The 15,898-nt window shown below is 44.2% G+C and overlaps 1 protein-coding gene across 2 annotated transcripts in view; it reads right to left on the minus strand.

The window, feature by feature from the left end:
• CPT1A (carnitine palmitoyltransferase 1A) overlaps positions 1-15,898 on the minus strand; it is a 101,789-nt gene that overhangs the window by 22,075 nt on the left and 63,816 nt on the right. For both annotated transcript variants that reach the window (XM_068260367.1, XM_068260366.1), the window contains exons 10-15: positions 15,190-15,385; positions 12,705-12,893; positions 10,428-10,533; positions 7,823-7,939; positions 5,233-5,397; positions 2,929-3,063 (exon numbers count right to left, since the gene is read on the minus strand). In XM_068260367.1, coding sequence (XP_068116468.1) covers positions 2,929-3,063; positions 5,233-5,397; positions 7,823-7,939; positions 10,428-10,533; positions 12,705-12,893; positions 15,190-15,385 — 908 coding nt within the window. The remainder of the gene's footprint in view (positions 1-2,928; positions 3,064-5,232; positions 5,398-7,822; positions 7,940-10,427; positions 10,534-12,704; positions 12,894-15,189; positions 15,386-15,898) is intronic.

Consider the following 15,898-nt stretch of genomic DNA (forward strand, 5'->3'; position numbering starts at 1 on the left):
ATCGCTAGGCCAAGGATGTACAGACGCATTGTTAACTATGCCTTCTGCTAAATTAACAAAAAGGATTCAGCGCTTGCTTCTCTTGATAACAACAAATGGAATAAGCACCCAATTCCATAAGTTTAGATGAAGTATACTAAAATAAAATAAAGTCCACTGGTGAAGGGGCGTAACAATAGACCCTGCAAGGGATGCAGCGCAGGGGGGCCCAGAAGCCACAGGGGGCCCTGTCCTGAGAGACTGACAACTAAGGACAAGTAGAGAAAAAAACTTTCTGCTCTCTGCACAATTGTTCTAATTACTGCCTCTGCTCAGCCACTGATAAAGGAATCATACAAATTTTGTAGACAGTCCCTATTCAGTGTTCAGCAGGGTCTTGTGTACAGTGCTGGTCTACCCTCAGCCTTTCTACCCCTCCTTAAGTGCTGTGTCATGTAGTGATGCTTGAAGAGTATGGGCACAGAGAGAAAAAGCTTTCTATTCTCTGCACAATTGTTCTAATGACTGCATCTGCTTAGCTACTGATAATGAATCTTACAAAGTTTTGTAGAAAAAGATTTGTAGACAGTCCCTATTCAGTGTGCTGCAGGCTCTTGTGTACAGTGCCCATCCCCAAATCTCTCTTCCCCTCCCCAAGTGCTCTGTACAGTAGAGATGCTGGAGAAGGCTGCAGAGTGATTGTATTAGGCTGAGGCTGGGAGCACACAAATCTTGCTGTGTTTTCTGCACACCACATGTGTCGTATAACAGAAGCTAATGTAATTGATAGAGAAAATGCCTGCAGTGCTTCACTGCTGTCTGTTTTTATCTGCTTGGGGAAAACACATTCAAGTGTGCACTAGCCAATTGAATAACATTGGTTCTCAGTTTACCTGTGTAGAACGTGAGGGAGGGGGGCCCAGTGCTTCCTAGTTACGCCACTGGTTACAGCTCAGACCAAATTCAAGAGGATATAAGAGTAGCACTCTTGCTGTAAAGTTTAGTATGCAGGCAGAAGAATATAGTCTCTCTATTGCCAGTGCTGCTACCACTTTCCTCCACCTCAGGATAAGGACACCACCAATGTAGCCCCCATTTATAGTGGAGACTCACCAAAGACAATGACCTATTGGTCTAGTCGCACTCGTGGGGTGTACGGCCACCCCCTGCCTTTCTGGCAATCTGCTCCTCCGTTTACATCCGTGAACTCATAGCACACTATGGCCCATATGCAATTCACTTTTTCACCTGAGTTTTCTTCTGGGTGATAATTTTAAACTTGTCAATAAAATGCCTTTTAAGCCACCAGAAAGCAAGAAAATACTGAAAATAAATTTGATAGTACTTTTTTACCTACTTTTTGGTACTTTTTAAATTGAAAAGTGTTGGAAAGTTATTTTAAATGGAAGATGAAAAATTATCTCCTAGGAGAAAACTCAGGTGAAAAAGTGAAGCAATTAATATGCAATTAACTTTTTCTCCTGAGTTTTCTCCTAGTAGAGAATTGTTTATCTCCCATTTAGGCTAACATTTCAGCACTTTACAATTGAAAAAAAATACCAAAAACCAGGTGAAAATGTACTATTAAAATTATTTTAAGTATTTTCTTGCTTTTGAATGGTTTAAAAGACATTTTATTGTCAAGTTTGAAAGTATCACCTAGGAGAAAACTCAGGAGGAAAAGCTAATTCCATATGGTTCCATACGTCAAAAGTTAAGAACAAGAAAGAATCGCTCCAATAGCATAAAATCTTTTTTTTAGTGGTAAAAGATAGCTTAACAATTGCTTAAAAAAAACAAAAAAAAACAACAAAAAAAATAAAAACCAAACCGCTTTAGGGGTATGGGCTCTATGCACGCTATGCACACAGCGGAGATTGATGCAGCAAGGCTTAAAGATACCAATTGTACCAGGCTTGGTGTCCCCTGTTCTGCTCCCTCCGCCTGTGTTATCAGCATGCTCGCTCTGTTCTCCGTTTTGTATTCAAACTCCGTGTACAGAGCTAACGCGTCCAGCCCGCCTAAATGTCCAATGTGATTTTGTCACAAGCTAGGCTCCGTCCAACGCATTTCAGGTGTCCCTGATGAGTCTCGTAATGATGAAACGCATTGGGAGTTTCTATTTGTGTCCAATTTTGTGATATTTAAACAGCTAGAGATTTAAAATGTCATCTTCTCTTGCCTTAAATTGAGTGAACTAACTTGCAGCAATGTGATATATACTAAGCATTTGAATAATACTACTGGATATAATGGTTTGAAAGTCAAAAAATAGGCAACTTTTGCCTTCATAAAAATTTCATATTTTGCATTCAAAGTCATTTTCTAGTTTATTATTGTCAATTAATGTTTCTGTGCAATAGCACTGGTGGTACTACATTTATTTACTTATTCTGATACAATCTTGAAATAAATTTAGTTAGAATCACACAATGTAAAATTTGATTAGCTGTTACAAGTCACTGCTGTTGGTCAACACCTTTAGCATTTGGACCGCTAAGGCCTGGATTTGATGCCTGCCAAAGACCAATGCGCATGGAGTTTGTTCTCCCTGTGAATTTTATTTAAGTTTCTTCCCAACAATTGGCTTCCCTGTACCTTTGGATATGTAGAACCAATTGTTTTTGTTTTTAGTGGTAACTGTCTATCCACTGGCTTCAAGAAAGTTGTGTTTGGGTCCTTTTTATTTTTGTTAGGTTTGATAGTTTGCCTGAATCCGCGAGTTCCTCATATGCAGGTTGTTAGCTTGACTCAATAAACCAACATTTCCCTTTTCTCCGATTGGTGTATGCAGTGGCACAGAGGGGTTCTTATGGTGACAACCCCTCCCCCCATTAAAAGGAGATTCAATTTTTGTTATATAAATATGGGAGACAAACTAGGCCCAAGCCTATTTTGCAAATTATTAAAAAAAAAATTTTTTTAATAACCAGGCAAAATCATACTTACATTTTCTTTGGGATTGGCCATTGCCATAACAAACTCGCTGGACTCACAGGTGCAAGAACGAACAGTTTCAGTCCTGCCTTCTCTGAACAGTCTGGTCATTGAGGCTTCATAGGTCAGACAGAATTTGCCTTTGTCCTATAGTGAACAGAAAACATAAAAGCAACCAATCAAATCACTTGTCAAGGTAATAAACATTCATATACAGTAATGTCTTGGTTAATCAGCATTTAAGAATTCGTCAGTCTCAACCAACTGGTATTTGGCAGTGGAGCCATGGGGGTGTGTCTCCCTCCCTCTCTTTCATTAATGCAGAGCAGTATTGCAGTGGAAACCACTTACCAGAACTCCGGGCTCAGGTCCTCTTCACTTCTACAGCTGCCTGCTGCATCCTCAGTAGGCTTCCGATGTCTGTCACCTGACCCACATCTGGTAACATGATGCATCGGTAGCAGTACAAAGATGCAGTAAAGCAGCAGGCAGCTAGGAAGGTTAGTGCTAAATTGAGGCATAGATTTGCTTGATTTCTCACCACTTAAACTCTCAAGCGACTGGAAATTACAAATAACTAGCATCAGGCACTCCCAGCCTGTGGTGGATAACAGAGATTCTACTGTTCATCTGTCTTTCCTCTACAATAGATGCAAAAATACCTGAAAAGCTTCCCATTGCTTCACATACCCTCTTTATGGGAAAACCTTGTCATAACTGAGCTGCCCAAACCCACAGCCGAGCCGGAGGGGTAGCGGGCAGGTCGGGGGTATTCAGCCTAGCGGTGGGGAGGGGATCGGACCCCCCCCTCCCTCGTCTGGGTCCCCCGATCTGCGCTCCCCTCCAGCTGTAATTAGGAAGCAGCCGCTTGCAGATCGTAAGAGGCATGGGCGGGGAGGACTCACCTTTTCCGCGTTCCAGCGAGCGCTCCACTGACGTCACTTCCTGCGTCGCCGCCCACTGTATTGTAAGTGGACGGCGATGCAGGAAGTGACGTCAGTGGAGCGCACGATGGAACGCGGATAAGGTGAGTCCTCCCCGCCCGTGCCTCTTACGATCTGCAAGCGGCTGCTTCCTAATTACAGCTGGAGGGGAGCGCAGATCGGGGAACCCAGGCGAGGGAGGGGGGGGTCCGACCCCCCTCCCCACCGCTAGGCCCAATACCCCCAACCTGCCCGCTACCCCTCCGGCTCGGCGGTCGCCCCCCCCCCCCCGCACCCACGGGCGGGGGGGGGGGGGGGGCTTTAGCAATTTTCTACTAAATTTGTCTCAGGCGGCAAAACGTCTAGGGCCGGCCCTGGTTGCACTAAATAAGCAGAGAAAAGGAACTGAAGTACTATTAAAGCAATGCATGTAAATTAATTTTTCAGTTACTGATTGCAGTTGGAGAGGTGGCTATTGCAAGTACTCCTCTTGGCAAATTGTCTCAATAATGTCTTTTGCATTGCTTTGGCAAAACCGCATTATCAGACTTTTAGCCAGGGTTGGATTTCTGGAAAGGCCACAAGGGCCCGGGCCTCATGTGGCTGCTGCCCAAAGGGGTGGTTGGAAATGGAAGAGCGTTTACTGCATATAGAAAATGAGGCTGCAACACAGTTACATAGATAATTGGGTTGAAAAAAGTCATACGTCCATGGAGCTCAACAAGAAAATAAGGAACACCACTAGCCTGCACCCTCACATATCCCTGTTGATCCAGAAGAAGTTTAAGAACTCTTACAAGGCATGGTTCAATATTCCAGATGTGGCCTTGTTAGAGATTTATACAAGGACAGTATTATGCTAGCATCCCGAGTTTTTATTTCCCTTCCAATGCAACCCAAAATGTTATTTGCTTTAGCTGCAACTGCTTGGTATTGAATACAATGATTTAACTTGTTGACAAGTGTTCCTAAATCCCTCTCCAAGTTTGATGTCCCCATCTGTATCCCATTTTGTATGATGCTAGACCAGGCATGGGCAAACTTGGCCCTCCAGCTGTTAAGGAACTACAAGTCCCACAATGCATTGCAGGAGTCTGACAGCCACAGTCATGGCCCATAAAGGCAAATGCATTGTGGGACTTGCAGTTCCGTAACAGCTGGAGGGCCGAGTTTGCCCATGCCTGTGCTAGACCATTGGTATGACCAATCTGGAAGAGGGAAGCTGCTGCCCAAGGGAGTTGTATATAAAACAGAAGCTAGCAGCTGAAGCAGTGAGATCTCTATTAGACAAGATTTCTGTAGATCATTATTAGCAATAGAAGTCTAGTATAGGTAGCTTTACAGAGCCATCTGAGATAACTGTATCTTTTACCTTTACTACTTACTAGCTTACCTTGTAGTGTGCCAGCTGCAGTGCCAGCTGGACAAAGGCATCAGGGCTTGTTCGGGTTTTCTTGATGAGCCCTTTGCCAAAAGCATCAAAAGGGAATGAGTGAAAATCAACATCATCAGCAAGAGCTTTGGCAACAGTCAAGGAACTCTCGATCACGGTTTGGCACTGAAATAAGCAAGCATAAGGGAAAGTGTAAGGCAAATGGTTGTCCTGCATCAACTTGACATATACATTAAACACAAGCAGGGCTGCCCCTCAGCACAATGGAGCTGAATGAATGGCAATGGACACTGGAGATCATAAATGGCACAGCAAATCTAGAGGTTTTTTTTTTTTTTGCATTGTCAATTAAGGAGCCAAAATGTGCAGCTCTACATTCCAGGTCACATAAGAACACAGTGGCGGCTGCAGAAAATGTGTTATGTGCAAAGACCCACACTGAGAACTGTACTTTTAATTACATACATACTAGATTCAATGACTAGGATTTCTTCCTGAGGATAGAAGTATGTGGCTGCCACAGCACAAACTAAAGGAATCCATACACTTGTAGATGGCTGCCAGATTGAACCATCACATAGATCCCTTTCTGACTGAATTGGTTCCTAGAGGGATCTATTACCTGCCACACAGCACATAGATGTCCAATAGATTTCAGCACGAAATCTACCAGAAATTTGTGGAGCTGCCTCCCAGCTCATGCTCACCTATCTGCCAGCTTGCCTCCTCCTGTGTCTTTTGTTCATCACCAGCGGGGCTCTATACTTTGTGAGACGATGGCACGTACATGCTGTCAGGTCACAGATGCTCCGGAGTGTACATTCCGTTGCGACACTGCATAGCCCGGTGTGAGCACATTGTAGATGGGGAGACCAAGCAAGGATGTGTTGGCCATACTGAATTTGAATGCTGCTACTGCCGCACACCCAACCTCCCCCTTTCGAGAGACATCTGCCCGATCAATGTCAATCGATTTTGCATTGTTGTGGCATCAATCTCTGACAGTTCCGATCATGATGGAATATGCTGGGAAAAATGGGTAATGTATGGACATTGGACACCATCTATTTTTTTTTTTTATCTAGTGACACTATAAAATAATTCAAACAATACAAATATGAACACACTCCATACAGAATAAAATACAGCATAAATGGAAGGTGACTGCTTCACCTTTGTCAGATTGGGGGGGGGGGGCTGCCATAATTATTTCCTTTTACACAATACCAGTTGCCTGGCAGTCCTCCTGATCCTGTGCCTCTAATACTTTTAGTCATAGACCCTGAACAAGCATATGCAGGTCAGGTAGTGGTTTAGCTATATGCGGCATATATATGCTATATATGTGACAGGGTTTCGACTCTACACTGCTTATGACAGAAGATCAGCAGAAAAAGGTTTCATTGTCAGAGTGATGAAACTTCTGGACTGAGAACCTGATACACCCAAATGGAATTCACATTTATGTGGAGACCTGCCCTGTGGTGAATGGAGGAACTTCATCCACAGGTGCTTGAGCAAACTAACAAAGTTTGCTTACCGAAATAGGGCCAGATATGTTGGCGTCTCGTTGAGGAAATAGGTAAGGAAAGATAAGTGTTTGTCTCATTCAAAGGGGGACATTTATCCATCAACGCTGCTTTCAGAAAGGAACATTCGGTGGAAATTTACATCTAATCCGTGCTCATTTACAAAAAAGAAAGCTTTTAAAATGCATTTGTCAGGTCTTGATGCATACAAACATCTTAAGGTGGCCATAAATGTAGTAATGATGGGCAAGAGACGGATGTTTCTCTGATCAAATCTGTTGGCTGCCCATACACCACAGGCCATTTCCATATGGATTTCAGTATGAAATATTTTGGGAAACGGCCTTGTGATGCTGTATCTGCCGATGCCCCACTAATGTAAATGTGCCCTCATGTCTGAAAATAATTTACCTGTCTGCTGTCGTCTGCCGCGGTGCCCATACATCTTCCCCACTGCTGCCCTACAGCTCATGGGACATCACACGCACCCCACTTGCTATATGCCCATAGCCATAGAGGGCAGCAATACGGAAATGGAAGATGTATGGGCACCACAGTGGGCAACAGCGGACAGGTAAAGTATTGTCATACGTGGGGGCACACTTACATTAGGGGGGGAAAGAGGCCAGGGGTCGCCTCAGGTTAGTCATTCGCATTTATTGCACAGTTACCACCACGCACTCGATCGACCACAACAAGCTGATCTTTCCCAGCATGTCCAATCAATACATTTGATTAATTTCATCCTGATTTTCATCCGGATAAATAATTATCGAACCGGATGATAGATTGGCTGCCAAGTCACCTGACGAATGGCCACCTTTAATGTATACTTCACGTATTCCAGCTGTAGCAGTCATATTGCCCCACCCACCCCACCTGACCAAAAACTGTTCTCCTGTGCAGACCAGAAAGTAAATCAGGGAGAGGAAAGATTGTACAATGAACAAACACTGACTAAATAATTTATACATTCATATTTTAAAAATAAATAAATAAATAAAAAATTATCAATTACGTTGTTTTCACTACAGTTGCTCTTTAAAGCATATCCGTCTTACCTCTTCTGGGATATCCCACTGCAGTCTGTTTGGAGGGGGGATGCTGGAATTGGTACTTCCTTTACAATGCCCATCCTCTTCATATCCCAATTCAAACTTGTCATATGAAATAACATACTGCACATGACATCACATGAAGGCTTGTTAGTAAAAGGCAGAACCATCATTATCCATGAGAACATTTGCACAGCGGTCAAGGTGTACTGAAAGTAAACTCCACATTCTATTTCAAAGTCACCATTCAAAGTAACAGGCAGTGCATTTTCAGTGAATAAGTTATGAATAACTTTTGCAGTGCTTATATCAAAGTAATGTTTGATGTGGCACTGTTTGATTATGCTCATATTTCTGTTATTTTATTAACTTTTTTTTTTTTTTAATACATCCCTTTCCCAACTTTAGAGAGTGTAACCATGGAAAGGAAGTAAGAGTAAATCACTACAACAAGGTCACAGACAGCAAAAAAACCTGTCAGAAGTTCTGGACCCTCTTTGTCCCCGCATAGCAACACAGTGCTACACCAGTGATCTGCAAATTTGGCTCTCCAGCTGTTAAGGAACTACAAGTCCCACAATGCATTGCGAGAGACTGACAGCCACAGTCATGATTCATAAAGGAAAATGCATTGTGGGACTTGTAGTTCCTTAACAGCTGAAGAGCCAATTTTGCAGATCACTGAGCTACACAGCTGACATGCGTCTGTGTCACGATCCCTGATGGGCGACATCCATCAAAGCTGTGTATGCACCTTAAAGTGAACCTTAAGTCAAATGTAAAAAATGAGATTTACTCACCTGGGGCTTCCCTCAGCCCCCAGCAGCTGTCGATCGGTGCCCTCGCAGCTCCGCTCCGATGTCGGGGCTGCGAGGGCACCGATCGGCTGCTGGGGGCTGAGGGAAGCCCCAGGTGAGTAAATCTCATTTTTTACATTTGACTTAAGGATCACTTTAATACACCTTATGCACCGCAATACAATAGCAGAAGCAAAAAGATAAGAAATGTACCACAACCACTGAGTAGAACTTATACTTGTATTGCTGGATATTCTCATATAGGCCAATATGCAATTTACTTTTTCTTCTAAGTTGTTTCCTAGAAGATACTACTTTGTCTTTTGTGCATGCGTGGTTCAGTCTTTAGAGAGCTGCGCATGCGCAGGATGCTTACGGCAACCGGCAGGATGATGCACTGGGTGCGGAAAAGGGCCGTGCATGCATGACTTCATCTGCAGTCGCCAGATTAACGGATCAGCCAGCAGGACCGTGGAAGGGACCCAGAGGATGCTGAAAGACCTTGCGGACTACAGGGGGGGAGGGGGGGGATTGGGGGAAGACCGAGGCAAGTCCATATTTGTAAATGTTATGCCTCTGCTCAGGGTCCCTTTAAAATAACTTTTCATAATTTTGCTATTGTTATTTTAAATAGAAGATGAAAAATTATTCCTAGAAGAAATTTTAGGAGAAAAGGTGGATTGAATGTAGCCCACCATGTGATAACCTCCTTACCGGTAACCCCGTAACGCTGGACACAGGGTAGGCCGCTGTGGAGGATTTCTCAGGCCCCGCTGGGCCGATTTGCATAATTTTTTTCTTATATACACGCAGATAGCTGCGTGTTACCTACGATCGCCGCCGCTCCGCGCCGATTCACCGCTACCCGCCGCGTTAGAGGGTGCCCCCCCGGAGACCCCGTGCGCTGCCTGGCCAATCAGTGTCAGGCAGCGCTGAGGGGTGGATCGGGACACCCTCTGACATCATGATGTCGATGACGTCATCGCGCCCGTCGCCATGGCAGCAGGGGGAAGCCCTAAAGGAAATCCCATTCAGAATGGGATTTCCTGATGGGCCTGAACGCCGGAGGCGATCGGAGGGGGTGGGGGGGTGCCGCTGAGCGATCGGAGGGGGTAGGGGGATGCTGCTGAGCTCAGCGGCTATCATGTAGCTAGAGCTAGCTACATAATTTAAAAAAAAATAAAAAATAAAAAAACTGCGCTGCGCCGGCGGATTTAATTGACTGCCAGGGAGGTTAACTATGTATGTAGTTTTGTAATTGTGTTGCTAGAAGTTCTGATTGTATTGTGCACGCATTATGGATGAATTTATGGTCACCTCTTTTGGCCTCTTGCACACTGCAAGTGATTACAATTCAGATTCCGCTTTTTAATCAGTTTTTACATCCGATTCAGATTCCGATTTGCAGTGTGCAGGGAGCAAACTGCAAATCGGAATCTGAATCGGATGTAAAAACTGATTAAAAAGCGGAATCTGAATCGGAAACACTTGCAGTGTGCAAGAGGCCTTAGTCTGTTTTGTACTCTCTGGAAAGCACCAAGGAAGCTAATGGTGCTATATAAATATAAAAAAAGATTATAAAACTTCTAAAGGGGAAAAAAAACCAGGTATAGCTATATGCGATGCATATTTGATTCCCAGTAGATTTTTTTCTTTACAGTTACAGAAACCCACAGCAGTGTCCCTGTAAACGTGGGCCTTTCTTGTGTACCCGTCAAAAAATAAAAATGAACAACCTACGGTTTCCTTTTAACGCTACTCCAAACTATAAAACAGGTCAGGCAACAATATATAAATAATGTAAAACAATTAACCTCCCAGAGGTGGCCCACGATTGGTGCATCAGCCCAGGAATGCTCGCAGTTCAAACCCATCTTTCCATTCTTGAACACAATGAAGCTTATGGTTTTATCAAACCACCTGGAAAAGATTAAAAAAAAATAGGCTTAAAGTGGACTTGTACTTTTGCAAAAGACAGGAGGAAAGCATAGAGAAATGTACCCTGTATGTATTTAGAGAGTTTACCCTGTCTCATTTCCCCTCATCTGTGACTAAGCAAAAGTTTCCATTTGATCTCTCAGCTATTCCAGCTAGCTGCCATGGCAGAGCAGCTAATTGGTAAACACGGGATGTTAACAATATGTCTGCTTCCATGAAAACAGTAGGTGGACACACTGTAGATTTATTGCAGGATTTGTATCAGCTGTAACAAAGAAATGTGTGTTTTTTTTTAAGGTTATTATGTTGCTGCTTATCGTTTAAAGCAGAGAGGAAGTTCTGAGTTCAGGTCTGCTTTAGGGGAACCTGAACTGAGTAAAATGATTTGAAATAAGCACATGATGTACCTGCAAATTAATATTACATACAAACAGGCAATTAGATTTGTTTGATTGATAAACTGGTACCATTCTCGCATTGATACCAAGGACCCCAAAGCTCCCAAACTTGGCCAGTGAGTGACGGTGTGTCAAGGTAACAAAAAGTAGGCTGAGCCAACAACCACATTTTTAAAGGGAAAATTTAAACTGAAGCCACTCTTACACTGTTAATGGCAGGGTTCTCAAAATTTGGCACAGTTGGTCACTGGGGGACTGGGGTTAATATTTAGGAAGGTGGGTGGAGCCTAAAACCCTTGAATATTTTCAAGGGAATATTTAAATTGCTGCCATTCTTACGCTGTTAACCACTTGAGGACCCACCCTTTACCCCCCCTTAAGGACCAGCGCTGTTTGTTGTGATCTGTGCTGGGTGGGCTCTGCAGCCCCCAGCACAGATCAGCGTGCACGCAGAGCGATCAGATCGCCCCCCTTTTTTCCCCCCTATGGGGATGATGTGCAGGGGGGGTCTGATCGCTCCTGCTGGTGGCATGTTGCGGGGGGGGGGCACCTCAAAGCCCCCCTCCGCGGCGACATTCACCCCCCTCCCTCTCCTACCTCTCCCCCCGCTCGCGCGAGCGGCTGCTTCCTGATTAATCAGCCTGCAGCTGGCGACGCAATACTGCGTCGCTGGTCCTGCAGCTGCCACTTTGCCGACGCACGGTATAAGCGTGCGGTCGGCAAGTGGTTAATGGCATAGGCCTCAAACCTGTGACAGCCAGTCATTAAAGGGAACCAGAGATGAACCTGAGACGGGAAAATGAAAAAGATGTTATACATACCTGGGGCCGAACACGCTGACTTGGGCGCAGCCGGCGCCACCATAGGCCGTAATAGGAATTACGGCTTTAGCAGCGCACAGGGAGTAACTTCGGAGCCGTCAGAAGACGGAGCTGAAGTTACTTTTAAAACACAATAATTCGGCTTCCAGCAATTGCTGGAAGCCAAATCATTTCATTTCCCACCATCCATGGCGGCCTGAAGGGGGAATAGTATTTAATACAGCCAGGAACATGAGCGGCAGCAGGATCAGCCATATACCGGCTGAGTCCTGCGCCCAAGTCTCCCAGTGCCGATATCTCTCGTACGCACCTGGGGCTTCCTCCAGCCTCATAAGTTCTGATCGATTCCACGCCGCCGTCCTCCACTGCCTGCATCTACGAGAGCCGGGTCCCGTCACTGACGTCATCGGACCCAGCTACGCAGGAGAAGTGCGCCCTCTACGTATCTCTCCAGCGGCTGCTGCAGAGATACGCAAACAGCGCACTTCCCTTGCGCTTAGACTGGCTTTGACTGACAGAACAGCGGTGACCCGATTCTCGTAGCTGCGGGCAGAGGAGGATGGCGGCATGGGAGCGATCGGAGCATATGGGGCTGGAGGAAGCCCCAGGCATGTATAAAATCTTTATTTTTTTCATCTATGGTTTCCCTTTAAGTGACTGGGATTCAAATTCAGAAAAGAGGGCAGGGCCACAAACAGCCAATCACATTTGTTTGATTGATTTCAATGGGAAAATATAAACTGCTGACATTCTCACAGTATTGATGCCAAGGACCCCAAAGCTCACAAGCTTGGTCATAGACTGACTGTGTGTCAAGGTTAGAAAAAGTGGGCGGAGCGAACAACAACCAAATACATACCCAAGCAATGTAATCTATTCAAGTAAGACAAATAATGGATAAAATAAGGAAGGCACCATGAACAAAGAATAATACCTGTCGTAGCATTTTCCGTGCAAGAGAGATTTGGCGTATTGGTCCAGAGAAGTCACGGGATCTTCCTTGTTATATCCCTGTTCGGTGTCATCAAGGGTTACAAAGAAAGCGGCTTTCTCCACTGCATCCAAGCTCTGCTTATTCTTTCCATTGCCAAAGTAAGTTTTCCGAGCATTTGCCCAGGGCACTCTGCATAATGCATATAAAAAACAATGGATTTTTATTCTGTGCCAGGAGACAGTAAACCTTGTGTACTGCATTTTCAAGTATTAAACGATTTATTATTTAAAAGTAATATGTAGTGATTTTGTTTTCAGTTATGTCTTATTAATTTTTTATACTGATATAAAGATTTTTAGCTGTTGTCCCATCTAGGCTGACCTGGGAACATCAATTTTGCTGTACTTCAGAACCACACGGTTCTGAAGGACAGCCTGCAGCAACTCATTTAGCCAATGCTATAGGTCTTTCTGCTACTGAAAAGAGCTTTGCAGAAAAGCATTTGGGATCGGTTCCCGGCGTTTTGTCATCAAATTGCATTTTGCGCCCCTAGGGGGACACGGAACTGTGAATGTAGCCACCAATGAGGCGAACGTGAACACTGGCAATTGATGGTAAGTGCATTGAGACGAACACTGCCATTCATGACAGTGCGGGACGTGTTTGATTCCAGCAGTAAACGCTGTGCGCAGCGTCTGAACCAGCCCTGAGAGCCAGTTCAGACAGTCGGCTGGTGGCTGATTGTTTAGCTGATGCTAAAGGCTTTTCTGCTATTGAAAAGCTTTTAGCTTAGAAGTGTTTGGCATCAGTTTCCAGCAATTCATCGTCGCATTTTGAGCTCCAAAGGGGATATTGCGAGCGCAGCAGATACTAGATGCTACAAGCAGTGCCTCGGAAAACTTGATTGACCACGGTGCAAATGCCAGAAATCGACAGTAAACACATTGAGATGAACGCTGCCATTTATCTCAGTGTGGGACGCAGTTGATCACTGCAGTAAACGCCGTGCACAACCGCTGGAAGTCGCCCATCTGAACTGGCCCTTAACCATGCAAGTTCCTCCGAATGAGGGTCTATGGCAGTGATGGCTAACCTTGGTACTCCAGCTGTGACAAAAGTACAAATCCCATCATGCCTCTGCCTCACCGAGTTATGCTTAGAACTGTCAGAGTATTGCAATGCCTCATGGGACTTATAGTTCCACCACAGCTGGAGTGCCAAAGTTAGCCATCACTGGTCTATGGGATTGCCAAATAAGGCTCTTTTGTATTTGTTGTTACTTGGTCCTTTGGTTCCTATAAATATGCAATAAAGCTACGCATACATGCTTTAATTTGTAATAGTTTTGAAATTCATTTCCACAGGTAAGTTAGCTCTCAAGTAAGATAATAGTGGTAGAATGGGGCCTGCTACCACGTAATTGTATTATGTGAAACTGAGGGTCTCCTAGTTTAGTGGAAATAGTGTAATCTGTTCAGCCCTTGCATAATCTGGTAATGCAGATTTGGGTGCATGGTGCAATTTGCTGGTTTTCTGCAGAACATTTTAATAGGCAGGTGCTGCTTGTAAAAGTGCTCTTACCAATCTGTATTTCATATGCTTGTGGGGGGAGGTTTTGTGGGTAATCTCCCTAGTGATGGGGGCAGTAGTAGATAGTCCCACAAGTGGTGAGGGCATCTTGGGGGCATTTCTGTGCTGTTCCTAATTTGTAACATATAATGAAAACAATCAATATCTTCCTGATCTGATCTCGCCACGATCTGCCCCTTGCCCTGGGCCGGCGAGGCCGCTGATGCGGCGTCGCAAGGCCGATTCCTAATAGATTTCAGCATAAAATTGATCAGAAATTGGCCTGTTGTTTACGGGCAGCCAACAGATCTCTCTCTAATCAGATTCGATCAGAGAGAGAAAACCTAATATAGGGCTAGTGCACACCAAAAATCGCTAGCGCAAACGCTAAGTGTTTTTAGAAATGATTTTTCTAAGCGATTCCAGGCATGTGTCTAGCAATTTTCTAGTTATGCCTAGTGATTTCTGGAGCGTTTTGGTGTACAGATTTTTTTTTTTTGTACAGTTTGAGCCGGAAGTAAATAGCTTTTGTAAAAAAATACGCTTGTGAAATTGCTCTGGTTTTAGAGCGATTTTCCACTTTTCCTATAGTTAACATTGAGGCTGAATTGCCTCCAAAATGCTGCAGGACCCATGGGAAAAAAAATAAATAAATAATCACATTGCTCTGGTGAGATCTATCCCATACAAATACATAAGTCAAGCACTTTTCGAAACACTAGCGTTTTAAAAAGCTCAGAAGCGCTCTTGGTGTGCGCCAGCCCTAAATCAGATTCTATGAGTATTAAGTAGTTAATATTAATTTTAATATTATTCTAGTTATTCATTAATATTCTCCTAGTGAATGGAAGGATTTTGGCTTGTAGAGTTAATTAATTATAAAACTTTAGCTCCACTCAAGGTACTCAGTCCTTACCTGTCTCCAGCAGTGAGGGCGGCCAGGTGCTCCTCTCCAGACTGGGGGTCAGATTTGTCATCCAGGATTCTTTGCATCTGCTGCTCAATCTCCCTGGGCTTCAGCAATCGTCCGTCATGATAGAGCCACACTTTGAAGTAGCGCCCCTTGTGGTAGACAACAATGTGCTTGCTGTCCCTTACATGTTGAATGGTGTCTGCAGCAGTCACAGGAAGTTTATAGTTATAAAGATTAATACACACCCTCATTTCATTCTGTATTTATGTTCAGCGCTGCGTAATATGTTGGCGCTTTATAAATACAATAAATAATAATATTAAAATAATATTTCCAACTGCTCTTCCCATAGATTGGCTTCTATCAAAACTGAGTGGCCCTTCCTTCCTAAACAGACTTCTCTGTTGCCTGAAAATGGCAAGTTTGTTTAGACTACGAAAATCTCTACAAAATACCTGTATTGACTATACTGACAGGATGGCTGTGAGTGAGTGTGTGTGTGTAGGCAATTAGGGATAGGCATAGATGCAGGGGCAGGTAGGGTTAGACAGGAGACACACTTGAGTTCTCAGTTTAAATCAGTTTTTCTTTAAAGAAAATGTGCATGAAAAAACGTTGGCATCAATGGTGTGTGTGTGTGTGTGTGTGTGGGGGGGGGGGGGGGGGGGAGTAGGCATGGGTGTGGGGTCAAGTAGGGTTAGGCATTGGTGGG

The sequence above is a fragment of the Hyperolius riggenbachi genome, chromosome 11, assembly GCF_040937935.1.
Source record: "Hyperolius riggenbachi isolate aHypRig1 chromosome 11, aHypRig1.pri, whole genome shotgun sequence".
Classification (NCBI taxonomy): domain Eukaryota; kingdom Metazoa; phylum Chordata; class Amphibia; order Anura; family Hyperoliidae; genus Hyperolius; species Hyperolius riggenbachi.